Source organism: Actinia tenebrosa, unplaced genomic scaffold, assembly GCF_029948245.1.
Source record: "Actinia tenebrosa isolate PJP-AT-01 unplaced genomic scaffold, QUT_ActTen_1.0 PGA_scaffold1__47_contigs__length_23844297, whole genome shotgun sequence".
NCBI lineage: Eukaryota > Metazoa > Cnidaria > Anthozoa > Actiniaria > Actiniidae > Actinia > Actinia tenebrosa.
In genome coordinates, this window is record NW_028292578.1 from 23,410,293 (window position 1) to 23,435,287 (window position 24,995).

The 24,995-nt window shown below is 39.1% G+C and overlaps 2 protein-coding genes across 2 annotated transcripts; both read left to right on the forward strand.

Moving 5' to 3' along the window:
- The first annotated feature begins 1,419 nt into the window (after positions 1–1,419).
- LOC116301174 (uncharacterized) lies at positions 1,420–24,493 on the forward strand. Its single transcript, XM_089032901.1, has 10 exons — positions 1,420–1,643; positions 6,172–6,339; positions 8,207–8,335; positions 16,148–16,246; positions 16,487–16,591; positions 17,675–17,773; positions 19,259–19,339; positions 20,355–20,384; positions 21,933–22,194; positions 22,946–24,493. Exons 1-10 carry the CDS (start codon positions 1,575–1,577, stop codon positions 23,272–23,274), a joined length of 1,371 nt encoding a protein of 456 aa, XP_088889027.1. The 5' UTR covers positions 1,420–1,574; the 3' UTR covers positions 23,275–24,493.
- On the forward strand, positions 8,483–15,172 carry LOC148910136 (uncharacterized). The gene has a single exon (XM_089032912.1). The coding sequence runs from the start codon at positions 8,859–8,861 to the stop codon at positions 14,727–14,729; it is 5,871 nt and encodes a 1,956-aa protein (XP_088889038.1). The 5' UTR covers positions 8,483–8,858; the 3' UTR covers positions 14,730–15,172.
- Positions 24,494–24,995: the final 502 nt, after the last annotated feature.

Below are 24,995 nucleotides of genomic sequence, written 5' to 3' on the forward strand. Positions count from 1 at the left end.
CAGGAACACATTACCCCACATAATATGTTCATCTTGGCATTTTAAAGTTTCCAGATTTTATCAATTTTATTACAATCCTATGCAACAACACTGAGCCTTCGAATTTCTAATTATCACTAGTTTCTGAGCAACCCAAAGATAATACACGTAGCACGTCTTCAAACTCTTGCAAAACCCTTCCTTCATGATCTTTGGAATTATATTCAAGGGCGGATCCAGGCGGATCCATAATAAATAATAATAATAACGGGGTTCTTATATAGCGCATTTTACATGGTCTCAATGCGCTTCACAATCATGACCAGTGGAGGACTTGGCTGGACTGGACGGGCTGCGTATTTAGGCGCTAGTAGCAGCCGTGCAGCTTACAATCATGAGTGATTTGTTAGTAAGCTAGTATTAATGCTTCCAGATTGGGATAGGCTGTTGAACCGGGAGACAATCCCCTACTCTTATGCGAATAATTCAACAGGTTCTTTTATGTCCCCTATTTACTGTAGGTTAGGAAGGGTTGGGAGACAGGGCCTACGGTTTTAAGTCCTTGTCCGAGAAGACTTGAAGGTCTAACCATTTGCAGATGTAATTACAAAGGCAGCACCTTCTCCTCAGTTATTTTAAGACCATGAGTGTTGGTCCGGCCGAGGCTTGAACCACGACCTCCAGCACAACAGACCGACGCTCTTACCATCTGAGCTAACAGGGTGCCCCCCCCCCCCCCCACCCAAACATGTTTGGATGGATCCACCCTTGATATTTCCCTCGACTTGAACGGACCCACAAAATCTTTGTTTAAAAAGCACTTCAATTAAAAAATATTACTGTGCCCAATATTGAGTGTCTCGAATACTGCTTGTATTTCTACTAACATACCGCAATTTCAAAAAAGGTTGAATACTGAATACTGAGTAGTGCATTCCAAAACTAAAGGGCATTGTGTGTCTCGTTAATTTGAAATAAAAAGGAAATATACAGCAATTAACTCTCTACATGTAGTTAGTATATTGTTTCAGATGGAATACACTAATAATAGAATCAATAATTATTATTAATCCTACTTTAGACGATGTCACTATAACCTACAATGCACTTCCGTCTTGGAATGCATTTTTCAGTATGTAGTATTCAGTATTCAACCATTATTGAAATAGCTGTATTCATTTAAATATTTTTCTGGAACCTTTCGTATCTAATTAAATATACTGAGGCCTAGGGCAAACGTCGAACTTTCCATGCACCAAACTTATTAAAAACAATTGCTATCAGGTGATAATGAGGCGGCATTCTTTGATGTAATTATCGGTGCATGGAAGTTCGACGTTTGCCCTAGGCCTTAGTTATTTTAAAACTTGAATACTATCTTTATGGGTTACCTTTACTTTTTCAGTTGAGAGAGGCATGGTTCCATTTCCTTGAAATTTTGTTTCATAAAAACATATCTGTTTACAAAGATCGTTATTTTTATACGAGAGCTTCTTATCGCGTTTATTACAATGATGCAGTAAGACATTGTGAACCCTCTTTCCTGAGATTATCACCACAATGAAACAAGCATTCTCTGTAAAGTACAGCTAAAAATGGCTTCTGGCTTTGCAAGAAGTTGTGTGGACGAAGACAAGACGAAGAACCCTGATGAAGTAGTTCCAGTGAGTATTCTCATATATAATCCAAGTAATCTCTACACATGCAGCAGGCAGGGCGCGCTCTATCTTTCTTTTATTTTTGTTTCTTTTTTCGCGACATATGATTTATAATAAGCTTATGTGTACAGTAAGTGTTATGAATACAGTATAAATCCACATAAGAGACCTACTTTTTTCCCCAAGTCAGACTGTATTTTCTTACATATTTGGTATCTAGTGAGAAATCAGGCTGTTTATATCATATAGGCTTCTTACAGTTGATTTCAAAAAACTTCGGCCACTTCGTGTCTGAAGTTCCGTTCGCAAGTTCACAACTTTGTTATGAATTTCACCTATGAGTTCCGACAGTTGTCGGCGATCTTTCAAACTGATTATATACCCTGCAAACAGAGGTCTTTTTCTGACAGCCAGCCCCACGGAGGGTCAGAAAAAAACCTCTGCTCGCAGGGTAAAACTGATTATACAGTAGCTTCTAAAACTCATCAAATCTACCGTTCAAATTCAATTTTCAAAGTAAATTTTGTTGCGACAATAGGAATTTGACTCTACGTTGTCTGGAATACAATTTCCGTAAAGTATATGGGTTAAAGAATTCTAGACATAAACAAGTCACGGTTGATTGAACCAATTTCACAAAAAGTTCACAAGTTCGGGACTAACTTGGAGAACTTGAGAACTAACTTCGGAATTAAAGCGTCCGAAATTTTGTGAAACCAACTGTAACAGGTTCTTATTTACAAACTAAAAATACTTTTTCCTGATATTGTGTTAAAAAAATATTTATTCTATTTATTTTTTTTAAAATAAGGAAGGTATTTAACCTGCATGGTCCTCTTTTCACATTAAACAATAGAAATATCCCTATAAATGACTCTTAAAACATGTGCTTTGTACATATTTGTTAAAACTTTCACAAGAACCTCTGACATTTCTCTGGCTGAAACTTTGTGGTTCTTGTTATTGACTACCTTTCAAAATTTGGTTTTTGTTGGTACTGGTTATATTTGCTGTCTTTCAGTGACAATCAGAATGAAAGACTTGGCATATGGTCAATTTAAGTATCATCTCTTTGTAAAACTAATCTTTAAAACTTAACCAACATACAATTTATCCTATATACAGATAAGTTGTTGAAGTCAATTTACAGTTGAGCCCGGGGGGGTACTACCTAAAATTGTGATTTTACATACCCTACCCCAGACTAAAACTAGGAATTCTACACCCTATCCCATACTAAGTCCGGTTATTCAATAGATTGCAATCAATATTTGCTAACGTTTTTCTTGTTTTTGTGCCGTAAGAAAGCACAGTCTAAACTCACATTGCCAAACAAAAATGACCAAATTGTTAACCCTATCCCAGACTAAAACCACCAAATTGTTAGTGTTTGTACTCTATTAGCTCTTTATGACTACATGGATAAAAAAATACTTACTTAAGGTTAAAGGGTTGGATAGATGAAGTCACTTAAATCAGATAAGTTATTTACTATATTTAATAGCACAAGTTATTATTATTGCTTACATCACAGCACCTAGCAGTATTTTAGGTGGACAAACGTAAATTTGAATTTAGTATTAAATGCACACCAACTCTATAAAAATCTCTTGAAAGCCAACTAAAGGACTGAGTGCAATAATAATCAGGAGGGGTTCTGAAAAAATTGGGGGGGGGGTAATTTAATTAAAATTGATTTAAAGATGGGAGATAAATAATTCATTCTACAGCTAGGGGATCTTAAGTTTTATATGGTCTTTGTAATAAAAACCATTCTCAGTGATCAAATCGACTGGCTTCTTCTAAGTTTACAAGTGAAGCAATAGGCCACTTTGGAAACGAGTGAGGGACTGGGAACGAGTATATAAAAGATATTGACAATTAATCTTATTAATAAATATTTATTTCCATATTTATAAAGAGAAACATTGAAACTAACAGTATGTTAGTTTCTGCAGTATGGCTTCGATTGGCTAAGTAATAGCTAAGCTATAAGCAATCAAACAAGTTAAAAATACGAAGAAATATTTGTATATTAGGGAGAAGAATCCCCAGTAACCACACATTTCTTTGTAATTTTTGAGATATTTGGGAGGTTGCTACACAAAAGAAACAGACGGGGAGGGGAACATAGGGGCGGGCATTATTTCTAACAGGTCTTCAGGGGTGGTGCAAACTAAACTTTTATTTTGGAAGGGTATAGACTTATACCAAGTCTCGCTCGCTATTTTTTTCCGTTGCAAACTCTGATTCAAATACTGCCCTTCCGGTCACGCACAGAGGCAAACTTGCAAAGTTAGTCAAAAGATAATGGAATGGTTCACAGAAAAGAATGATTTCGTTTAACATGTCTAAGACGATCTTCTTCCTTATTTCTCTCTAAGGTATTCTCTACATGATATTTAAATATTTGCAGGTTCTGCCCTTTTTTAGACCACAAAATAAACAGTTTTGCGTTATGCATGTCACACTAGTGAATAGCGCAGCGCGCTGATTCTAAAAATAGCTTAAAGATTCGGACAAACATTGTATTCTGTTTAACCGCTACGAGGATTATACGAACCGATTTTATTATTTTTACTTAAAGTTACAATAATAACCCATGTAAACTAAGATCAACTGCGATCGGCTGTGAAAATTATCTGCTGAAAGTAAACTTGTAAGTTTGTTTGTCCGAATTTCGCCTTTGTCTTTTTATGACGTCACGGCTGCGCTGCGCTATTTGATCTTGCGCCATGACGCAACAAGATCAAATATCCCAATGTTCTCTGTCAAAATCACCAAAATAATGCAATAGTTTTCACGGCATCACCCACTAGTCTTTTGCGGGCATATGATGATCCAAGTGCAGTAAATGTTCTTGTCAGTAACCTGTGCCAGGAAAGATAGGAAAGCATAGGTCTACTTTTCGCGGATCGATATTGCTTATATGACTGATAATGTCTGATCGAACTTATACAGGCTTATAAACAACCGAATAGGAATAAATGTTTTTTCACTAAAAGATTGCCTTATTGTTGAAAAATTTAAATCTAATTAGGAATGGATTGGGAAAAAAATTATATATATAAGACGGGATTCGAACCCACCAATAGAAATTAAAAAAAAAAAAAAAAAAATTGAACCACTTTGCCATACCCCCGAGACATCCGCAGAGCTGAGGCGGCGTATGGACTTCGGACCTGACGGCGATTAAATCCTTCTGCCCTTGGGTGTACGAATTACGCAAGAAAATGTTCTAGCCGAAGCATCAGGAGGAGAGACCAGCCGGCCCCCAGACCATATCGGCTAATCCCTTGCATCTCTGCCACGCACGGAATCGGTTGAAAAATTACTGTTAAAAAGTCTAGTCTATTCGGGTCATTGTTTTCACGGCTATTGTTATGCTGATTCACCTGGAACCGTGGTCCAGTGGATAAATCGTTGTCGTTCAAGATACTGAGTCAAGCTCGTCTGAGGAGGGTTAGCACTTGGATGGGTGACCTAAACATTATACCTACTGACGCTTTTGCTTCTTTTTTCCCGTTTTGATTTTTTTTTGATTTTTTAAATGATAGAATATAGAATAGTTAAAAATAGAATAGTTAGGTTAAAATCTGACATTCAAGTAAAAATAACTTTTAAAAAACAATATGAAGGCGAACTTACCACGGAGAAGCGTGTTGCCGAGTAGCGAGTTTTACCACAGGAAGCCCATACAAGCTTTGAGAACTGAATATAATTTTAACGAAAAACAATAGTAAAAGCGAATATTTACTCACATGAAGTGTTGTTTACGTCGCCCTTGTTCTTTAGTAGTGATTTCGAGCCATTTTAGCGATTTTTTAAGAACAATTCCCTTCCCCTCATTTCATAGCTATCGTAACAGGAAGTGCAATATTTCAATCCAAGATTGCAACGGAAAGAAATAGCGAACGAGATTTGGAGCACGTCTAGGAGGGAGGGGGTTGGGATTTAACTAATTTTCTACAACTGACAAAACCCGACTGTAAAATTCAGTTCTATTTTTCAATTATATCATTACAAACTACATCTAAAGGTAGTTTTTGATTTAGTTTTTAATGAGATATGAAGTTTTAACCTTAAAAATGTGAATCGAGGAAAATACCAACGTAATTAACATTGTTTTTACATTTGAAAGGTATTTCAGTGGTTTATGTAAAAAATCTGCCGGAAGATGGATACGTTTTTTCTGTGATGGAAAGAAAATTACACAAATTAGTCTTATCTATGTTCAGTGAAAGTCGATTACTTGAAAACCCTTTCAAATTATAGAACATAATATTCTGGAAATTGTTTTGATGAGGTACTTTCGTAAATAGCATTGATGGTTTCTGGTAAAAAGGACCCATTTTCCTCTATCCATCAGAAAAGAAAATAATTTCGAAAGTCATGTATATTTTTTAAAACAGAACATGTAAGTGTGCGAGCACTAGCTCTATATACATAACCAAGTCAATCTCAGCACACGCATAAGAGAAACATTGCATCGTTTCTGCCTTGCTGTATTTTTTGATGCACTTTTATATTCTAGTTAAGATTTGAAGAAGAAATGAGAGCACAGCAAAAAGCCAGACTTCAACCAGAAACAAGAGTTCAGCGAGAACAGAAGGATGATCTTTTTGATGCAATTAGAAGATGTGACTTAGAGCACATAAAGAAGCTGAAAGAACGATTTTCATTTAAAGATATTAGAGACAATGTAAGTAATGTTTCAAATACGAGTTGTTGTATTCTATTGGGGTTTCAAAATTCGAGTGGAATTTCAAATGCTGAGGCGTAAACGAGGATTTTGAAACCCTAATAAAATACAGAGACGAGTATTTGACACGACATCTTATACTCTTTTTGTTATGTTTGTTTTTATTTCAAAGTTCTACTACTTTGAAATATTTCAAAGTCCGAGTAGTAGGACTTAAAAATATTTCAAAGTACTAGAACTTTGAAATGGGTGCGGTCGTATTTGATAGGGGTTTCAAACTACTGCACGTGTTACAAATAAGAAACCCTGGTTGGTCGATGAGCTCATGAATTATTAATGAGTATAAGATGTATCATTCATTACCATTCAATGGTGTAGAATATCAACTGAACCTTTTTTGATTAATCAAGTAATGAAATTTAAACGTACATGATTAGTTTTGACAGCTTTTCCACTTGAATAACTTATTTTGATTTTAACAATAATGCACATCAATGTTTTTTTGGTTTTAAACCTGATAAAACACTCCTGCTCATTTATTAAGCTATACATAAAATTCATTACAATTCTCTTTCGTTCTCACCTTCTAATTTTATAAATACCTCGAAACAGCCTCTGGGGTGATCAAAGTCAGGGTATGCCCAACTTACAAATCAAATTAGATTTTAGCTTCTTGTGTTTTGTGGAGGTGGTGAAATCAGATAAAATCCCTTGAATCAAGGGAGAGAACTAGCAAACTCTTCACTCATTGATGTCTGGAAGCGGGTGTCTTGACATGTAGTCCGTCATGTTTGACTTTCCTGGGATGGGGATTGCTTCAAAGTCGGGGCTCTGCATTTTCATGATAATGCGTTCGATTCGGCTAAGTGAAGGCTTTGTTTGTTGGTTGTTTAAGAGTGGTAGTAATGGTTTGTGGTCTATCGCTAGTTTGAACTTTCGTTGTTCGTTGTAGAAAAGCTCCACCGAGACCTTCAGGCCATCGCAAACGACTAGTCTTTCTCTTTCTGGTCTGTAAGGGAATAAGGTAGGTGCAGGGGTCAGTGCTCTCTTTAAGTCCTCGAATGTTCTCTGTTGATCCGGTCCCCATTGAAACTGTGTCTCGTCTTTAGACTTCTCAAGGGCACTCACATCTGTTTGAGAGTCTGGCTATGTTTCGTGATAAGTATGCAACTATCTGCAGGAAGGATATCAGGTCTTCCTTGGTTTTAGGTGGTGGACAGGAGCTAACAAATTATACTTTGCTACTGCTGGGCTCTAGTCCCTCTGCTGTGAATAGGTGTCCATGGAACTTTAGGGTCGTCCGCTTTTGGAATTCTAATTTTTCTTTTCTGATGTTCAGATTGTGGTCTTGTAGTCGCTTGAGTACTGCTGTAAGGTTCCTATCTTGGTCAGCCTTGTCTATGCCGCCAATCATTATACCATCTCTGTCGTTGAGCGCTCTTGGATTTCCAGATATGATCTTTGACATTTCTGCATCAAATGGATCTTGACTGTTTACGCTACCAAAGGCGAGTCTTTGGTATATGTACTTTCCCCATGGTGTTGAGAATGCCATTGTTTTCCTTGATTCTTGGTCTAAGATAAACTGGCGATAACTGTGGTTGAGATCTATTTTACTGAACAAAGTGTAGTCTTTGAACATAGCAATGAAGGGTTCAGTGACGGGTGCTTGGTTTTGTTGTGTGCGGAGGATGGAGTTGTTGAGTACAAAAAGCGAGACGTCAATTTTCCTTATTTTTTGAAAGCCTAATATGTTCTATTGAAGCACAAAACTGCTGTTACAGCCAGTGAAAATGGTCTTATATTTATATTGGTTACTTCAAATGACATTTTATTCAAATGATTTTTGAATTCCTTCTTTTCCTAGCATGAAAGAACACCACTCCATGTCTTAGCAGACTCAAAACCAGAACAAACAAAAGGCAAGGATAAAGTTCTCAAAGAGATTTTTATGGTTTTAAAAGAAGCTGGGTGTGATGTAAATTGTGTTGATGAGGTATGGTGATGAGCCAGTTATTAGATTACTATTAATATTCATCATTTCCAGTCTCATATGAAAGTTTTTTTTAACAGTTGAATACATGACTTTCAAAAATGTTAAGTAAAGGTAAGTAAGGCCTCATCAGTAAACAATGTTGAGGCATTTCTCAACAGTTTTGAGTTAGTGCGTATATCCGTCGTTTCAGTAGGTCCAGTGTCCGTGTGGCTCCCTAACCGATTAACCCCGCGCGCCGTGTTGTCTGCCATGTGCTTATTGTGAGTCGTTCATCGTTTGGTAAGTGTTTGTTCTCTCTTAATTTTCATCTTGTTTTTTGTCTTCTATTCGCATTGTTTGTGAGCTAAATGTGCCTCGTTTGTTCGTGGTGTTATAAGTGTTTAACTTAATGTCTTTTTTCTAGGATTTTACTTTTCTGTGTGTAAAACCAATCGATTTGAACGCCGTAAACATTGTTGTGTAATAAACCTTCTACATCGCCGTAAAATCCAAACGTGATCACCTATGAGTGAAATGTCAAGCTATGGACATGCAAGGAGTGTTAATTGAGAAGATCCGTAGTCTTGATAAATCCCGAAGTGGATATATTGCCTTTTTGACTCGGTTGTACAAGAAAATTGACGAGAGTTTGAATGGTTATGCAAATATCGAAGACATTCAAGACCTCCAAGGCCGCCTTAGCGGCGCCTTTGATCGCTACAAGGAATGTTGTGAAAAATATGGAGAATTGTTAAACAAATCGTGTGAGAAATACCGCAGTGTTGAAGAACAGTTTCAGTCCCAGCGACTTAGAGTGCAAGAATACTACAAGAAAATAAATTCTTATATCTCAAACACAGTTGAGCTCGAGATGACAAGGTTGGAAATAGAAATCAAACAGAAGGAAGAAGAACTACAACAGGCCTTAGAGCTGTCCAGAGTGCAATGTGGCAGTGGTAAATCAGTGGATTTCTCTCCTGAGAGATCAGTTAACGTGCAAACTACCCAGAATCAGGAACCTGTGCAAACTGACCAGTCCGACCAGCCCCGTGAAATGTTTGAAAACTCGCTTGAAGGAGGAAACTTTAGCAGCTTTGAGGCACCTATAATTCCACCTCCACCCATGTTCTCGGACTACCAAACACCAAGCCCATCTGTCTTACCCAAAATGATCAAGACGTCCACACCCAAAGACCTACCTTACTATCGAGAAGAGGATATTCTACCCCCGAAAAACCGTGAATACCAGTGTCCGAACACGGACCAGACAAGTACGCACAACAACACGGAGAGCAAGGACTGGCTTAACATTGCGACAGCCGGAATAGAGCCCATGCGACCTATGATGATTCAGGAGACAGTGATGAAGGACGATGAAAAACCCGACAAGATCAAGCCCATGTTAACCGTCCCACAGACGGGCCTACCAGTAGACACACCCTCAACTACCAACGCCTTAGCGGGGGAAACCCTTCTCACCACAATCGTATCAACCATGGACAGGATTAGTGCAGCCAACGACCTACCAAATGTTCAAGTGTTAAAGTTCGACGGCTCGCCCAACAAATATCATGGTTTTCGCCAGAGGTTCAAGCAGCTAGTAGAATCGAGACCCCTGGATGACGCTGTAAAAATGACTCGACTACTTCAATTCCTTGAGGGACCAGCCTTAGCTGCAGTGCAGAGATACGAAACCATACCTGGGGGGCTCGACAAGGCTTTTAAGGTGCTAGAAGAGCGCTTCGGAAAGCCGTATCAAGTTGTGAAGGCATGTATTGAAACAATGACAAAAGGACCAGTCATCCAAGCGAACGACAGTCAGGCGCTGCGGAACTTCGCCGATCTGGTACAGTCGAACTACGATACCCTAGATGCGATGGGTTATCTATCCGAGATGAACACAGATAACCTAGAGAAAATAATGGCTCGTCTACCAAGACAGATACAGTCCAGATTTGTAGAGCTGTTGAACAAGCGTGAAAGGCAAGGTCAGACCATGCCAAACTTCAAGGACGTTGCCGAGTTTTTAAGAGAGAGAGCAGATGTCGTCAACCACCCCTTCCTCGCTAAGCCGCCGGCCGAAGGACTGACAAGCCTAAAACCAAGAATAAAGACAACAACACAGAGGGTCTCAACCTTTACAACCAGTACCGATGTTAAAGGTCCAGCAGAGTCATGTTTCCTGTGTTCCAAGTCGCATAGACTGTATCACTGTGATGTCTTTAAAGCCAAATCACCGAAAGAGAGAAACGACTTTGTCAAGTCCAGGCATATATGCTTCAACTGCCTCAGTTCAACTAAACACCGCTCCAGATCGTGCGGGTCATCTACGAGATGTCGTGCGCCAAGCTGCGACAAACCGCATCACACATTGCTGCATTTCAATGACAAGAAAGAGACTGAAGGAGCAAATGCTGCAACTTTCTCACAAGAAACCGGCAAGGCCGAACCCACTGTGAATTCCGATGTTGGTGGATCACACGCAGTCTCCTCAAGTGTTGACTCCTGTGAAGTTCTGTTACAAGTCATACCACTTAAAGTGATAAGTAAGAAAGGAGACTCAGTCACAACCTACGGTCTACTAGACACGGGTTCAGACATAAGCATGATAGACCCATCACTAGCAAACGAACTCGGCATGCAAGGGACTCCGAGCCGAATCTCGTTGTCTACCGTCAGCAATACTGGAGTTCCAGAAAACGGTACGAAAGTAGAGTTCAACATTTCATCATTAGAGAACACTAATGACAGACGATCCGTTAATGTCAGCTCAGCGTGGGCTATTAAGGAGCTGGAGATCCCTCTTAAACACGCCAAGATCCTCAAGGCCGTTGATCGTTGGCCACACCTGAAAGAAGTACCATTTCCAGAAGTGCAGAGAAAGAAGATATCACTCCTCATCGGAACGGGTGTCCAAGAAGCCTTCCTACCCCTTGAAGTTAGACAGGGAAAATCCGACGAACCCTTTGCCATCAGAACAATCTTAGGCTGGAGCGTCCTCGGCGGAGCCTCCAAGGAGAGACCATGCAAAGGGTCGTGTTCCAATCACGTATGCGGAACAGACACTACTCTGAGCCATCAAGTAGAGGAGTTTTGGAAAGTAGAGTCTTATGGTATTGAGAGACCGGAGAGCGAACCAATGTCGGTGGAGGATAAAAGAGCAATGAAGGTGATAGAAGATACCATCTCGAAGCAAGATGGACACTACCAAATGGGTTTGCTATGGAAGAGAGAGAAACCCCAATTACCTTACAACCGCCCGCTTGCTGAAGCTAGACTACGAAGTCTCAAGGGACGTCTCGTTAGAGATCCGGAGTTGTTGCTTAGATACAAATCAGCAATCGAGGGCCACTTAGACAAGGGACACGCTAGGAAGCTAACGAAGGACGAAGTCGAGACAGTGAGCGACAAGACCTGGTTCTTACCCCACCACCCTGTAAGCAACCCCAACAAGCCGGGAAAGACACGTGTCGTCTTCGACGCGGCCGCTAGGTTCGGCGGCACATCACTCAACGATCAGCTGTTACAAGGCCCAAGTATTATCAACGACCTGACAGGTGTGCTCATCCGCTTCCGCCAAGAAAGGGTCGCCTTCACAGCAGACATTGAATCAATGTTTTATCAGACTAGAGTCATCGAGAGCGATACAGATGCATTAAGATTTTTATGGTGGTCCGACAGCCTAGAAGACTCACCAGACGAGTACAAAATGTTAGTGCACATATTCGGAGCCAAGTCTTCGCCATGCTGTGCGAACAGGGCCCTACGAATGAACGCTGAGGACAACGCAAGTGATTTCGATCCAGAAGTCATCCAGTCAGTCTACCGTAACTTCTACGTAGATGACCTACTGAAGTCCGCTCCAACGACGGAAGAGGCTACTCGTCTTGCAACCGACCTAGTTAAATTGCTGAAGGTAGGCGGTTTCAAGCTTACCAAGTTCACAAGTAACTGCCGCGAAGTGCTGACGTCCATCCCTCCAAAAGACAGAGCTAGTCCAACGCTAAATTTGGATCTCGACAAGTTACCAATGGAAAGAGCATTAGGAGTGACCTGGGACGCAGAGTCAGATACCTTCAGATTCAAGGTTATACCAACGAACAAGCCTCCAACGAAAAGAGGAGTACTTTCGGTGGTCAGTTCGTTGTTCGACCCCTTGGGATTTCTGGCCCCCCTCACGTTATCAGTAAAGATCCTCCTGCAAGATTTATGGAGAGCGGGAGTGTCATGGGATCAAGAAATCCCAGAACCATATCTGTCGATATGGCGAGAGTGGTCTCGAGGGATACCACACGTCGTGCATGTCCAGATCCCAAGATGTTTCCAGAGCCCAGAGCTAAGTGTAATCGTGAACATTCAACTACACACCTTCAGCGACGCATCCAGACGAGGTTTGGCTGCTGTTTCTTATCTACGAATGACTGATGAGACTGGGAAGGCGCACTGCGCATTTGTAATGGGCAAAGCGCGGAACGCACCGTTAAGAGAGTGGACAATTCCCCGCCTCGAACTCCAGGCGGCAGTGGTGGCTACACGCCTTTGCAAGACTGTTCTGAAAGAACTGGACCTGTCCGTAAGTTCGACCATTTTCTGGACGGATTCTATGACCACCCTGCAGTACATCAGGAACAAGACAAGACGTTTCCCAGTGTTCATCGCTAATCGGGTGACCGAAATACACGAGGCCTCGTTACCAGAACAATGGAAACACGTGCCGGGCCTCCAGAACCCTGCAGACGAAGGCTCTCGAGGAGCAAACATTCATTATTTTAAACGAGATTGTAGATGGTGGCGTGGACCAGAATTCTTGCTGCTGCCGGAAGAACAGTGGCCGACAGAAGAGCCAGAGATTACAGAAGAACCCGACGAGCAGTCAGACGCAGCGACAACTGCAATGGTGATAACCTCAGGGTCACAGATTGACCTCCTGTTGAAACGTTACTCGTCCTGGCCTCTTCTAACCAGAGTGATGTCATGGCTACTCAGATTTGTGAGGGGCGTAAAGAAAGAAACTTACCGTTGCCAACAACCTTATCTTTCATCTGCTGAAATTCGAGATGCGAGCAGAGAAATCGTGAGGCTAGCGCAGAGCTGTTTCCACGAAGAGTGCCTCGCCCTACAAGAGGGACGTCAAGTCAAGCGTCAGAGCAAGTTAGCCAATCTGAGCCCAGTACTAAATGAAGGTGTCATACTCGTCGGAGGAAGAGTACACCGCGCACCGATTCCCTACAGTACGGCTCATCCCATGATCCTACCCAGAGACCATCCAATATCTGAGCTGATCGTAAGGCACTATCACAAGATTCTTGGTCATGCTGGAAGAGAACACGTGCTATCTACTATGCGCCAACGATACTGGATCCTGCAAGCAAGAACTCTAGTAAGGCGCGTGCTACACAAGTGTGTTCAATGTCGCAGACGAAACGCTTCAACCATGCAGCAGATAATGGGAAACCTACCCAAGGAAAGGCTAACACCGTACCAACCGCCCTTTACATACACGGGAGTCGATTTTTTCGGCCCGTTTCATGTTAAACGAGGTCGCAGTAGCGTTAAGGTCTACGGATGCATTTTCGTATGCTTTAACTCCAGAGCTATACACATTGAGGACGTGAGTTCACTAGAGACAGACACCTTTATCCAAGCCCTAAGGAGATTCATCTCTGTCAGAGGCACCCCGAAAGAGATATGGTCAGACAATGGGACGAACTTTGCCGGAGCTGAGAAGGAGCTTCGACTCGAAATCCAGGAGCTAAACCAGAAGGAAATAAAGAATGCGATGCTTTCCAAGGGCACCGAGTTCCACAGTTACCCAACTTTCAAGTGGCGGTTCCAGCCCCCGGCAGCCAGTCACATGTCGGGAGTTTGGGAAAGAATGATACGAAGTGTACGCAAAACTATGAGGGCTATCGTTGGAAGTCCAAGTGCAACCATCGGACTTGAAACCTTGCGCACTGTATTTTGCGAAGCTGTATCTATACTGAACAGCCGTCCCCTCTGCCCAAGTAGCGATGACCCAAGGGACCTTGAACCACTTACTCCCAACCACTTCCTGCTCCTCAGATCGAATGCTACACCAGCACCAGGAATATTCACAGACCATGACGTTTACTCAAGGAAACAATGGAGACATGCCCAAGTCCTCTCAGACCACTTCTGGAACAGATGGATCCGTGAATATCTGCCGACCCTCCAGCAGAGACAAAAGTGGCTGTTAAAGAAGAGGGACTTGAAAGTAAATGATCTAGTCCTCATAACTGACAGCGCAGAACCAAGATGCAGGTGGCTACTTGGCCGTGTAACTAAGGTCTTCCCCGGTCGAGATGCTCACGTGAGATCGGCAGAAGTCAAGACCAAGAACTCAACATTAGTTCGCCCCATCACGAAGCTATGTTTGCTGGAGGAATCAGTTTAAAGACAAGATTGAACTGTGAACATTTAGTAGCCTTTGAGCTAGAACTTTGCCTGAATCGTTTATAATTTGTTGTTGATAATTAGCGTAATTATTTCAGCCTGGAGCCCCAGGATGTTGAGGCATTTCTCAACAGTTTTGAGTTAGTGCGTATATCCGTCGTTTCAGTAGGTCCAGTGTCCGTGTGGCTCCCTAACCGATTAACCCCGCGCGCCGTGTTGTCTGCCATGTGCTTATTGTGAGTCGTTCATCGTTTGGTAAGTGTTTGTTCTCTCTTAATTTTCATCTTGTTTTTTGTCTTCTATTCGCATTGTTTGTGAGCTAAATGTGCCTCGTTTGTTCGTGGTGTTATAAGTGTTTAACTTAATGTCTTTTTTCTAGGATTTTACTTTTCTGTGTGTAAAACCAATCGATTTGAACGCCGTAAACATTGTTGTGTAATAAACCTTCTACAAACAAAGTCTACTCAGTACGATATTTTGTGTCAAAGTCATTCATTTCACCAATTCCAGTTCTTTTAAGAGTCTATTGAAGTAAGGGTGAATGACTTTGACACAAAATATAGTACTGACATACTGAGTAGAATTTGTTTAGTAATGAGGCCTTACCTCGCTTCCATTCAATAGGCCTTTTGCAACAAACATCACGTGCTGATACATCACTTTGATAACGAATCAATTCAGCCAAAGTTCCCTTAGGGAAGGCTCTGCTGAATGGCAAACAAACTTTAAATTGCTTCGTATTTTGAAATCGAAAGTATCTTATAAGGGAAAAAAAGTATTTTTGAAAAGGTTTTGGATGCGACATTAGTAATCCAGCAAAAAAAAATTAAATAAAAGGAAGTCCAAATTTTTTTGCCATCCAGTAACAGTCACGTGTCAATCTATAGCAAAAGGGCTATTGTCCCTAGTCCAATCCGAGTTTGGCGGCCATTTTTGAAAGTCGTGTATGGCAATAGTAGAATTTCATGCCTGAGTCAAATGCCCAAGTCTAAAATTCGTTCCCAGAAGGATTACCTTCACAAGTATGCCGTTTACTTGTAATTCCCAGGAGGGAGGGGACGTCTTCTAGGCAAATGGCTGGAACAGTGTTGTTCCATTCGTCACGTCATGTTTCAGCTCTCTGATTTTTGGAGTTGGAAGAGGAATATAGTAGACGGCTAAAAAGGTCAAAATACTCTTATTACGACGATTTTCTGTCTTATTTAGCAAACAACATAAATTCTAGTTATAGTAGAATATGTTTTACGACTGAGGTATTCTACGGATACCTTGGAGAAAGGGTATAGTTTTAGGAGCTGGAACTTAAAAAGATAGCGGAATGCCGTAAAGTTTTGAATGGACATCGAGAATCAATACGTATTCTCAGGAGGAAATTGAAGCATAAAGTTACTATTTTTGTTACAATTTGTAAATTTTTAGTATGGAAATACACCAGTAAAGTTGGCAGCAGAAAAAGGCTGTATACCAGTTTTAAAGTGTTTGTTGGAAGAAAAAGCTGATGTTACTTTACCAGACAAGGTATTCTGAAAGAATATAATATAATCATATTCGCATGTTAAAGTTGCACTTTATAAATATTAGATAATAATATTATTATTAATATTAATATTGTTATTATTACATGTACATCCATGAACCCCATATATTCACAATCCATCCATCTCTCCATTCATCCCAATCATTCATCTTATTTATCCATTCATCCACCCAATATTTATTTTCCATTAATATGTTTTATCTAATTCATCCCTTTTTTAGCATAAAGGAGATACCCCAATTCACTGGTCAGCAAAAAGTGGGAAGTATGAAGCAACAAGATTATTGATTGAACATCAACCTGATTATATTAATCCTCAAAATGAAGTGAGTGCACTCATTATAGTCATGTATACAGTCATGTATTTCCTTGATATAGACACTTTTCGAATTCCAAATTACCGCTGTGTTTCTTGATTACAGACTCATTTTTACAGGGTTAGCCTCGAGTTTGTGCAGAATATTTACGTGTTCCAGTCAAGGTCCGTCGAGTTTCAGAATGTTTGTATTGTTGAAATTGTGCATTCTTTACTTTTCTGTTGGTATTTGTGAATATTTAAACACTGATACGAGGCTAACCCTGTGCAAATGAGTCTGTAATCAAGGAACACAGCGGTAATTTGGAATTCGAAACTGGTCTATTGGATTCAGGAGTTTTAAAGAATTTCAGAAAATTAAGAGAGAATTATTTTCATATTCAAGCAGTGAGCGCCAAAAACTGAAAAAAGGCTGTTGTACAAGGCTAAAATCTTGTTATTCAGAAAATTTAACGTGTTTGGAAGTGGAGATGACCGATTAAAGTGGAATCAAAGTGTTAACCCAAAGCAAAAATTTTATTCGAAAATGAGGTTTAGGCCTTTATTTGCCTATTTACCATATATGTTCTATAAAAAAGCCTGACAAAGCAACATTCTAACACAAATGCAACAAAACATCTTTGTACAATTGAAAATACCGCTTCAAACAGGCATTCCAGTCATAGTACATCAGTTTCTAACTGTTTAAAAAAGGTTGAGTGTTAACCCAAAACGAAAGTTTGGATCGCAAAACTCATACGAATGTCTAGTTTTTGGCGCTTTTTGCGCATTATTACTCATCATTGAAAACAATTTCCTCTTAAAATGTTTGATTTTCAATGTTAAAAAAGTGACTGTGGATGATTTTGTGGCAGATAATTATCAGTAGGTCAATGGCAGAACAAAATACAAAAATGTTTGTTGGCTATGTTTGTTGGCTAACAAACGGCTATTGACACTGATTCAGGGGTCGTAGTCTTTACTGTTACCTATTAAATGATTCGTTTTTGTCACCTTATTCCACCATGATTAAGGCATAGTTAATAAAAGTTTTCGCTTCTATTTTTAAATTAGATTTTGCTATATTTATGTTCGCTATTTCCTCCGATTAAAGGATAAACAAACACCACTTCATTTAGCGGTTGTAAAAGGACATACGGAAATTGTTGATCTACTTCTTCGTCGTCATGCTGACAAAAACCTAAAGGATAAAGTGAGTATCAAGTTTGAGATAAGCAGGAGGTGCTAATGAATATGGATGGTAATTTACGTACTTTCAATTTAACTTTTACCTGCCAAAAACATTGGCAGAAACAGTGAGAAACATTGCTTAGGGACACTGGGGAAACCTGTTTGATGTTCAACGAAACCTCGTACGTGTGTTGAGTATGTCTGTTATTCTCCCCCGCAGCCCTCTGCCCGCAGCCGTTCTCAGTGTTGTCACACAACGCTCCCTTTTAATTATAGAGGATATTACACGGTGGCTTGAAGATATGTAGTTTTTCTTCGGATGGTGAAAAATATTTAACACGAGAAGATAAACTTCATTTATAATATGACCCGTATCTGCCCGGGCGCGCGCTCTTAAAAAAGCCTTCGGGAAAATGGCGTGAGCAGGGACTTACGGCTTTGAGCGAAACCTGCGACCGTATTTATTTTATTGTTTTTCTTTTCGTGAGGGTCATATGATAAAATGCTTGTTGACTGAGTTAGTTCATGCCGTATGGGAAAATATTTGGCTCTCGGTCATTTGTACGGACCTCGTTGCGCTCGGTCCGTACGGCATCTCCTCGAGCCAAATAATTTCCCGTACGGCCCTCCCACTCAGTCAATAAGTACATAATTTTCAAGCTAACAAGCGGGGAAATATCAGAAGTGACATCATCGATATCTTCATATATGTGAGAACATGAATAATGTGTTAATGAGAACCAAGTCTAGCCGTTCTTAGTGTCGTCATACATGTCAAAAAGGATCGTTGAGTGACGACACTTAGAACGGCCAGAATCGTACCCAGTCATCACTCACGGTTTTTCTTCCTTCCTTCCCTTGATGCACCGCGAACTCACTAAATCTTTCCTATCAATCTCAGCGTGAGATCAATAAGAGAAGAGAAGCGACTGGGTACGAGTCTGAAGAACGTATGCGGGGGAGACTACTGAGGTCCCGGATGTAGCTCATATGAAAAATACGAGTGGCTTACTTCACAGTAAAACACTGGTGTCTATATAATCAATATAATTATTGTCGTTTACTGATAGGCCATTTTGCAACGACAGGTCACGTGACCCTAACCCCGAGACGTTGTGTCAAATTGAACACCAGAATTAAAAAGAGCACCTTGATATTAGTAAGAAGGCAAAGTTTCATCGTATAACATGTAACACAGGAGAAACGGCTTTAAATATAAAATCGAATATTTTATAAAGATTTGTATGGGAAAATATGCTGGATGGCAACATGGCAAACTTTGCCATCCTAATAAAATATTTGATTGTATATTCAATGCCATTTCTCCTATAGTCAACATCATTCATAAACTAACACGATTTCTAGTATTTATGTGGGGGTTGGGTCACGTGACTAGTTGTTGCAAATGGCCTATTGGACATCTTATTAAATAAGAAAGTCTTTCTTTCATATGTAAAGTAAACTTTATTGATTTTCGTTTTTGATACTTTTATATTTTTGTTTTTAGAATGGTTTTACTCCATTATGTTTTGCTAAAAGAGGGGATAACGAGGAAATTGTCAAATTACTGAGCAAATCTTCAAGAAAGGTACATGATATGATGATAATTGTTAAATATATAAGATATGGAAAGGTTTTTTTCTTTTTTTGGCGATGTACCATTTTCCCGCCAATATACACGTGTACACCATATTTCATCTTTAGAGTTTCTCTTTATATCTACAGGTTTTTTTGAGGGAGGGGGGGGGGTGGCCTCCTATTGCAACGCCATTGTACAAGTATGAAATTTACCGATTGACGATTAGACATCACCGATGGATGTCATGAATGAAACCGTAAAAAGCCCCCGGACGGGGAGGGGAGGGGGGGGGGGGGTAACTCCTTTTATCCAAGTGATAGGAGTGATCGGTTGCCCTTTTAAGGCGCGACTGATTATTACACGGAGCAATTTTCTCTGCAACTTGTCACCCAACAGCGTCGCGACACAAGTTGCAAGAGTGTCTACACGGTGCAACGGAGACCCAATCGTTGCCAAAAGTAGAAACGAATTTTTCAAATTGCGCTATAGCTTACGCGCTGCAATACTCCATGAAACTTGTGTCGCAACGACGTCATAAATGTACCGTCTGTTTGATGCTTCATTCAATGACTGCTAACTGATCTGAGTAAAAGTGTTAGCCAATCAGAATCGAGATAATTTGCAAAACTTTTCCTCTAATTGAAATCACTAATCCCAGGCCGTCAAATGAAAAAAGAATGATAGTTAATACGTGCTTGATAACAGTGACACAGCAATTCATGAGTTTTATATTTTTGTTCCAATGACGGACGTTTTTATTTTTCTCTGGTCAATTTTCGCAGGCTTCGTGACTCCTCAGTTTTGCAGTGACGTCATTTCTACGTCACTACTTGCGTCAGATCAGCTGGTGCAAGAAAACTTTGGTGTTCGTGGTTGTAACAATCATAGGCACCGTTTGATGCTAATTTTAGAATCACATTTGCCATCTTTCGTATTTCTGCACACGTATACTTCATGCGTTCTACGCTGTTTGCTCACCGAAATTCTTTTTTTTTCCTTTCTCGGCCATGCATCGTTTCTACAGATTAAAGATATTACACTGAGCACAGATGAGGTTTGTAAAAAGTTTGGCATGTATTATACATGTTCAATGATCATTTTGTGAAGGTAATTTTTTGGGTGGAAGGGTTTTGGGGGGTTTTCGTTTTTGGGGGGAGGGTTTGGGGTTCCCAGTAACCTTCTTTAAATGGTTGTAGCCCTCTCCCTTTCGTTTCATGACCTTCCTATTAAGTCAACTAGAAACTAAATATCTTCAAAATAAATAGGTTTTTACCCTTATTCTTTTACTGATGACCCTTCTAAAGCCTCAGCCCCCACAACTGCAACTGTGCAGATTAAACAACACCAATGTTTTGGAGTACCAAAGACTTTTAATGATATCTGTCAACAGCTGACTGTATAAATAAGTCTGTTGTCATAAAAAATAGCGGTATATGCATCGAATGTGAAGAAAGAATTTTGACAACTGTTGTTTTTGTCACGTGTGTGTGTGTTACCCTATTTCAATTACTGAGTATCTTGATACCATTACAAGGAAATTACAATCTCTACGACAAAATCGAGTGGTGTGCTTTCCCAGCACATTTTACCTGATTTCCTCCTAAATACAATGTCCCAAAAGTTCTTATATTTCTTAAAGTGCTACTACGACGAAAATCGCTCAAACTTGGATTCAGCTGAAACTTCCTAAAAATACTCTTTAAAGGTCCAATAATCATTGTATGAAGTGTTTTCTCGATATTCAGGACGAAAGTATGATATTTTTACGATTATTTTTTGGAGTCTGTGACGTCATACACTCAACATCGAACATCGTTCCATACATTTCTTTGTAGTTTATGATCAAAGTATCAGTAGTAAAGGGAGAAAGAAATACCCAAACACCCCAAAATATAAATTATAGTCACAAGTAATGTGAAATAAGCACATTAGACACCCTTTGGGCTTCATAGGAATAAAATAAATTAAGGATTTATATACAAAGAAATATATGTAGCAATGTTTGATGTTAAGTGTATGACGTCACAGACTCCAAAAAATAATCGTAAAAATATCATACTTTCGTCCTGAATATCGAGAAAACACTTCATACAGTGATTATTGGACCTTTAAAGAGTATTCTTAGGGAGTTTCAGCTGAATCCAAGTTTGAGCGATTTTCGTCATAGTAGCACTTTAAAGGTTCAGTAGAGCGCTAACCCCTGGCGGTTATTAAATTAATGTATTGTTTTCGTACAGCTCCTTATTATCATTTCACATTCTTATATCCTATCTTTCCATCTATTTTGGTCTTGATTGTATCCACAAACATTTCTACAACTAGTAAGCAAATTCACCATTTTCCATACAACGGTTCACTGGTCAAACACAAAGCATTCAGTTGAGGTTGCAAGATTCAAATTTGAATAATCCTTTGAAAGTACCTTGGCGCCTCGCTTGAGCACTTTGTGTTTGACCACTGAACCAATGTATGGAAAATGCTGAATATCTTAGTGACTCGTGCCATGTTAGCTGGTTTATGGCCACAGAAAGTCTCCGTCAACTTGCTAAATTTACCAGCATAGTTGTTGATTGAAGCCTCTTTTTTAAACTTACATGTTTAGGAGCCTGTAGAGTTCTTTGGGATTCTTTTTACTCATCCTTACTTCGATGACGTCCCAGAGGATATTTTCCGCTCAATGGTAAAGTACCTCGACGATAAAGACGTACAATCGATAAGAGATCAGAGAACATGGGAACCAGAGAAATTTCTTCGTAAATTTCCAAAAAAAGGTTGCGATAGAAAAGATTGCCTACGAAGTCTACTGAAAGTTTTGCGTGATTTCCGGGGTGCGATTCCTCATTTATTACAATTGCTAAGTGTTGGTGAGTTTCTCATGTTTTAATTTGTTTAGTTAGGAGATTCTAATGTGGCTAGCTTTTGAAATTCTAGTGAAAAAAAGTTTCGACTTTTCGATGACAACTTGTCACCATTAATAAGTAAACTGACGGAAAAATAGAGGAACTTAAAAAATGTCATATTCATGAGGACAAAACGAAGAAAATCATTAACGTGAAGGAGGTTTTTTGTGTTCCTAATTAGCATAACATTTGGGCAACTTTTGCTTTGAATTTCTCCATTATTAATAGTTAATAGTTTGAGAAGTCATATCAAGCACCGACACTAGAGAAAAATGTTTGCGCATGCGTGCATTTCAGCACGTTTTCTAAGAATTTTGAAGAGTTTGAAGTATACAAGAAAGTTCAAGAGCATACTTTTGTCAAACCAAGATACTGTATTAACAAACACAATATGAAAGAATTACCCTTAAGTTTCAAGCATGGACACTAAGTTTTGGCATTTTGTGAAGTCCAATTTATCAATTTATCAATTTATCCATGTTTGAAAGTCAAATTTACTCATGTTTTGGACTAATTTGCATACGGATTGAGAGCATGCGCAGACGATTTTCACTCGTGTCTTAAGCACTTGAAAGAGTGTTTCATCCCTTCATCCAAACACCTCGAAGTAGTTTTAAAAAAACTCGGCTCCGCATCGTTTTTTAAACTCATTTCTCAGTGTTTGGAAATCAGATGAAACATTCTTTCACGTGTTTAATATATTCCTTCTCTCTAGGTGAAGAGTTAGTCACCACGCCTCTCAAGGATAACCAAGAGCTCAAAGAAAAAACTATAGACATTGTTAGCAAAAACCCGAATATCTGCTGGGAGACATTGGCTGGTCATTTAAAAGTCGATGAAGAAATAGTCAAGAAATGTAGGGAAGATTACTCGGGAGATACACATAAAGTAACAAGCCAGATGCTCAGAGAATGGATCGAAACATCAGATGAGAGCTGTACATTAGAGATCATATTTGAAGCTTTACGGTTGTGTGGGTATAAAGAAACAGGGATAGAACTAGCCACCTATACGACGGAAAAATGCAAAAGTAGAATATACTAGCGCAGCTATTGAGCAGCTATTTTTGCTGGCCCTTGAAAAAAATAATAAGCAAAATACATGAGTAGACAATATAATTCCACTTAGCATAAACCTACTAGCATACTATCACGAATCCTGGAATCTGATTGGCTAAGGTACTCACTATCTATCCTGTGATAGATAGTGAGTAGCGAAAAAACAAACAAGTGCATGGTCAAGTTTTGTTGAAATCTCTGCTTGTTTCTAAACATTTAGTCACTATATATAAAAATCTGTTGTAGAAAAGACTAGGAAAGGAATTGAAGTTTTGGACGGTAGAGACTACAAAATAAAAACTGAGGAATATTTAGCAATTTTAATTTTAATTTTTTTTTCGCGCCTCATCGACTATCTATTGACTCATAGAAAACTCGACCTCGAAGTCTAATATGTTAATTAGACTTTTACGTCGAGTGTTGCTAATCTCTATATATTAGATATAAATTTTTTTTTCACGGGCCAAGTAAAATTATCTTAATTAATAATAGTGTTTCAGTCATAAGATGACGGATACAAGATTTTTGGAACACGAATTTTTGAAAAAAAAAAATGCTTTTTTAAAAAACTATAAATGCTAAAACGCTAGGGCGAGGGTTGTTTAAGTAAGTAAGTATTGTAAAAGGATGTTAGAGGGTTAGTTGAGCGGGTTATTTAAAAATATAGTTAGAATTATTACAATAAATTAACCGAATGTAGTTAGAATTATTATAATAATAAAATAATATTATTATAATAAATTAATATCATTATAATGAATAATAATAATATTATTATTATAAAATTAATATTATTATTATTATAAATTAATATTATTATAATAAATTAATAAAATAATGTTACAAATGTAACAAATATACGAAAACATGAGTACCAACCTCGATCTGGTGCCATTGTTTGTTAACTCAAGCGAATTCTAGAAAAATGCTTTAAAAATTACAAATAGGAATTTGGCCACTTAGATAATCTCTCGTGATGATTGTAATAAGCAGGCTTTGATTTTTCACTCTTTATTTTGTTTTATTTATTTATTTATTTTATACATTTCAATGTTCCTTTCAAAACTAAAAGAATGGAATGGAAGAAGGAATCTAATTTTATGAACAGTTCTGAGGTTGAGGGCTAACTAGAAAACTTAACAGCTATTTTAGGCCCCATGCTTGTCTTTTTTCGAATTGTTATTGCAATAAACTATTGTATTGTATATTGTATTATTGTATTGCATATTGTATTGTATTGTACTATTGTATTGTATGTCTACGGGAAATGTCCCGCCGGAGGGGAGTCCATCCAAGTGGGAATTTTCCCCCCACCGGGAATTTTCCCGTGAAACCGGGATTTTTCCCCGGGAAATGTCCCCAAAGTGGGAATTTTCCCACGGGACAGGGAAATTTCTCGATATGACCGTGATAACAATGCTGAAAAGAAGGCACAACTCCAGGTTACCGTAAGATATGACATTAGTTTGAAAAGACATGTGTCCTTAGTTTTGATCCAATAAGTCTTATCTCAAAGCGGTGATTCAATGTTGCCAATCTAAGAGAGGAATAAGATCCCAAAGCTCAAGTTGACGGTGGACTGGGAAAAAGCAGACACAAACAAACGGAAGAGATTTACCTTTAGCTATAACATTTTCAGTAGCCGTTGTTAATTTATTCGATAAATAAGGGAATATATATATATATTCAGTTACCACGGTCAATGCA

Coding starts and splice junctions, on each gene's coding strand:
- LOC116301174 (XM_089032901.1), top strand. CDS start 1,575: ATGGCTTCTGGCTTTGCAAGAAGTTGTGTGGACGAAGACAAGACGAAG. Junction 1,644..6,171: donor ACCCTGATGAAGTAGTTCCA/GTGAGTATTCTC, acceptor TTTATATTCTAG/TTAAGATTTGAAGAAGAAAT. Junction 22,195..22,945: donor ATTACAATTGCTAAGTGTTG/GTGAGTTTCTCA, acceptor CCTTCTCTCTAG/GTGAAGAGTTAGTCACCACG.
- LOC148910136 (XM_089032912.1), top strand. CDS start 8,859: ATGGACATGCAAGGAGTGTTAATTGAGAAGATCCGTAGTCTTGATAAA.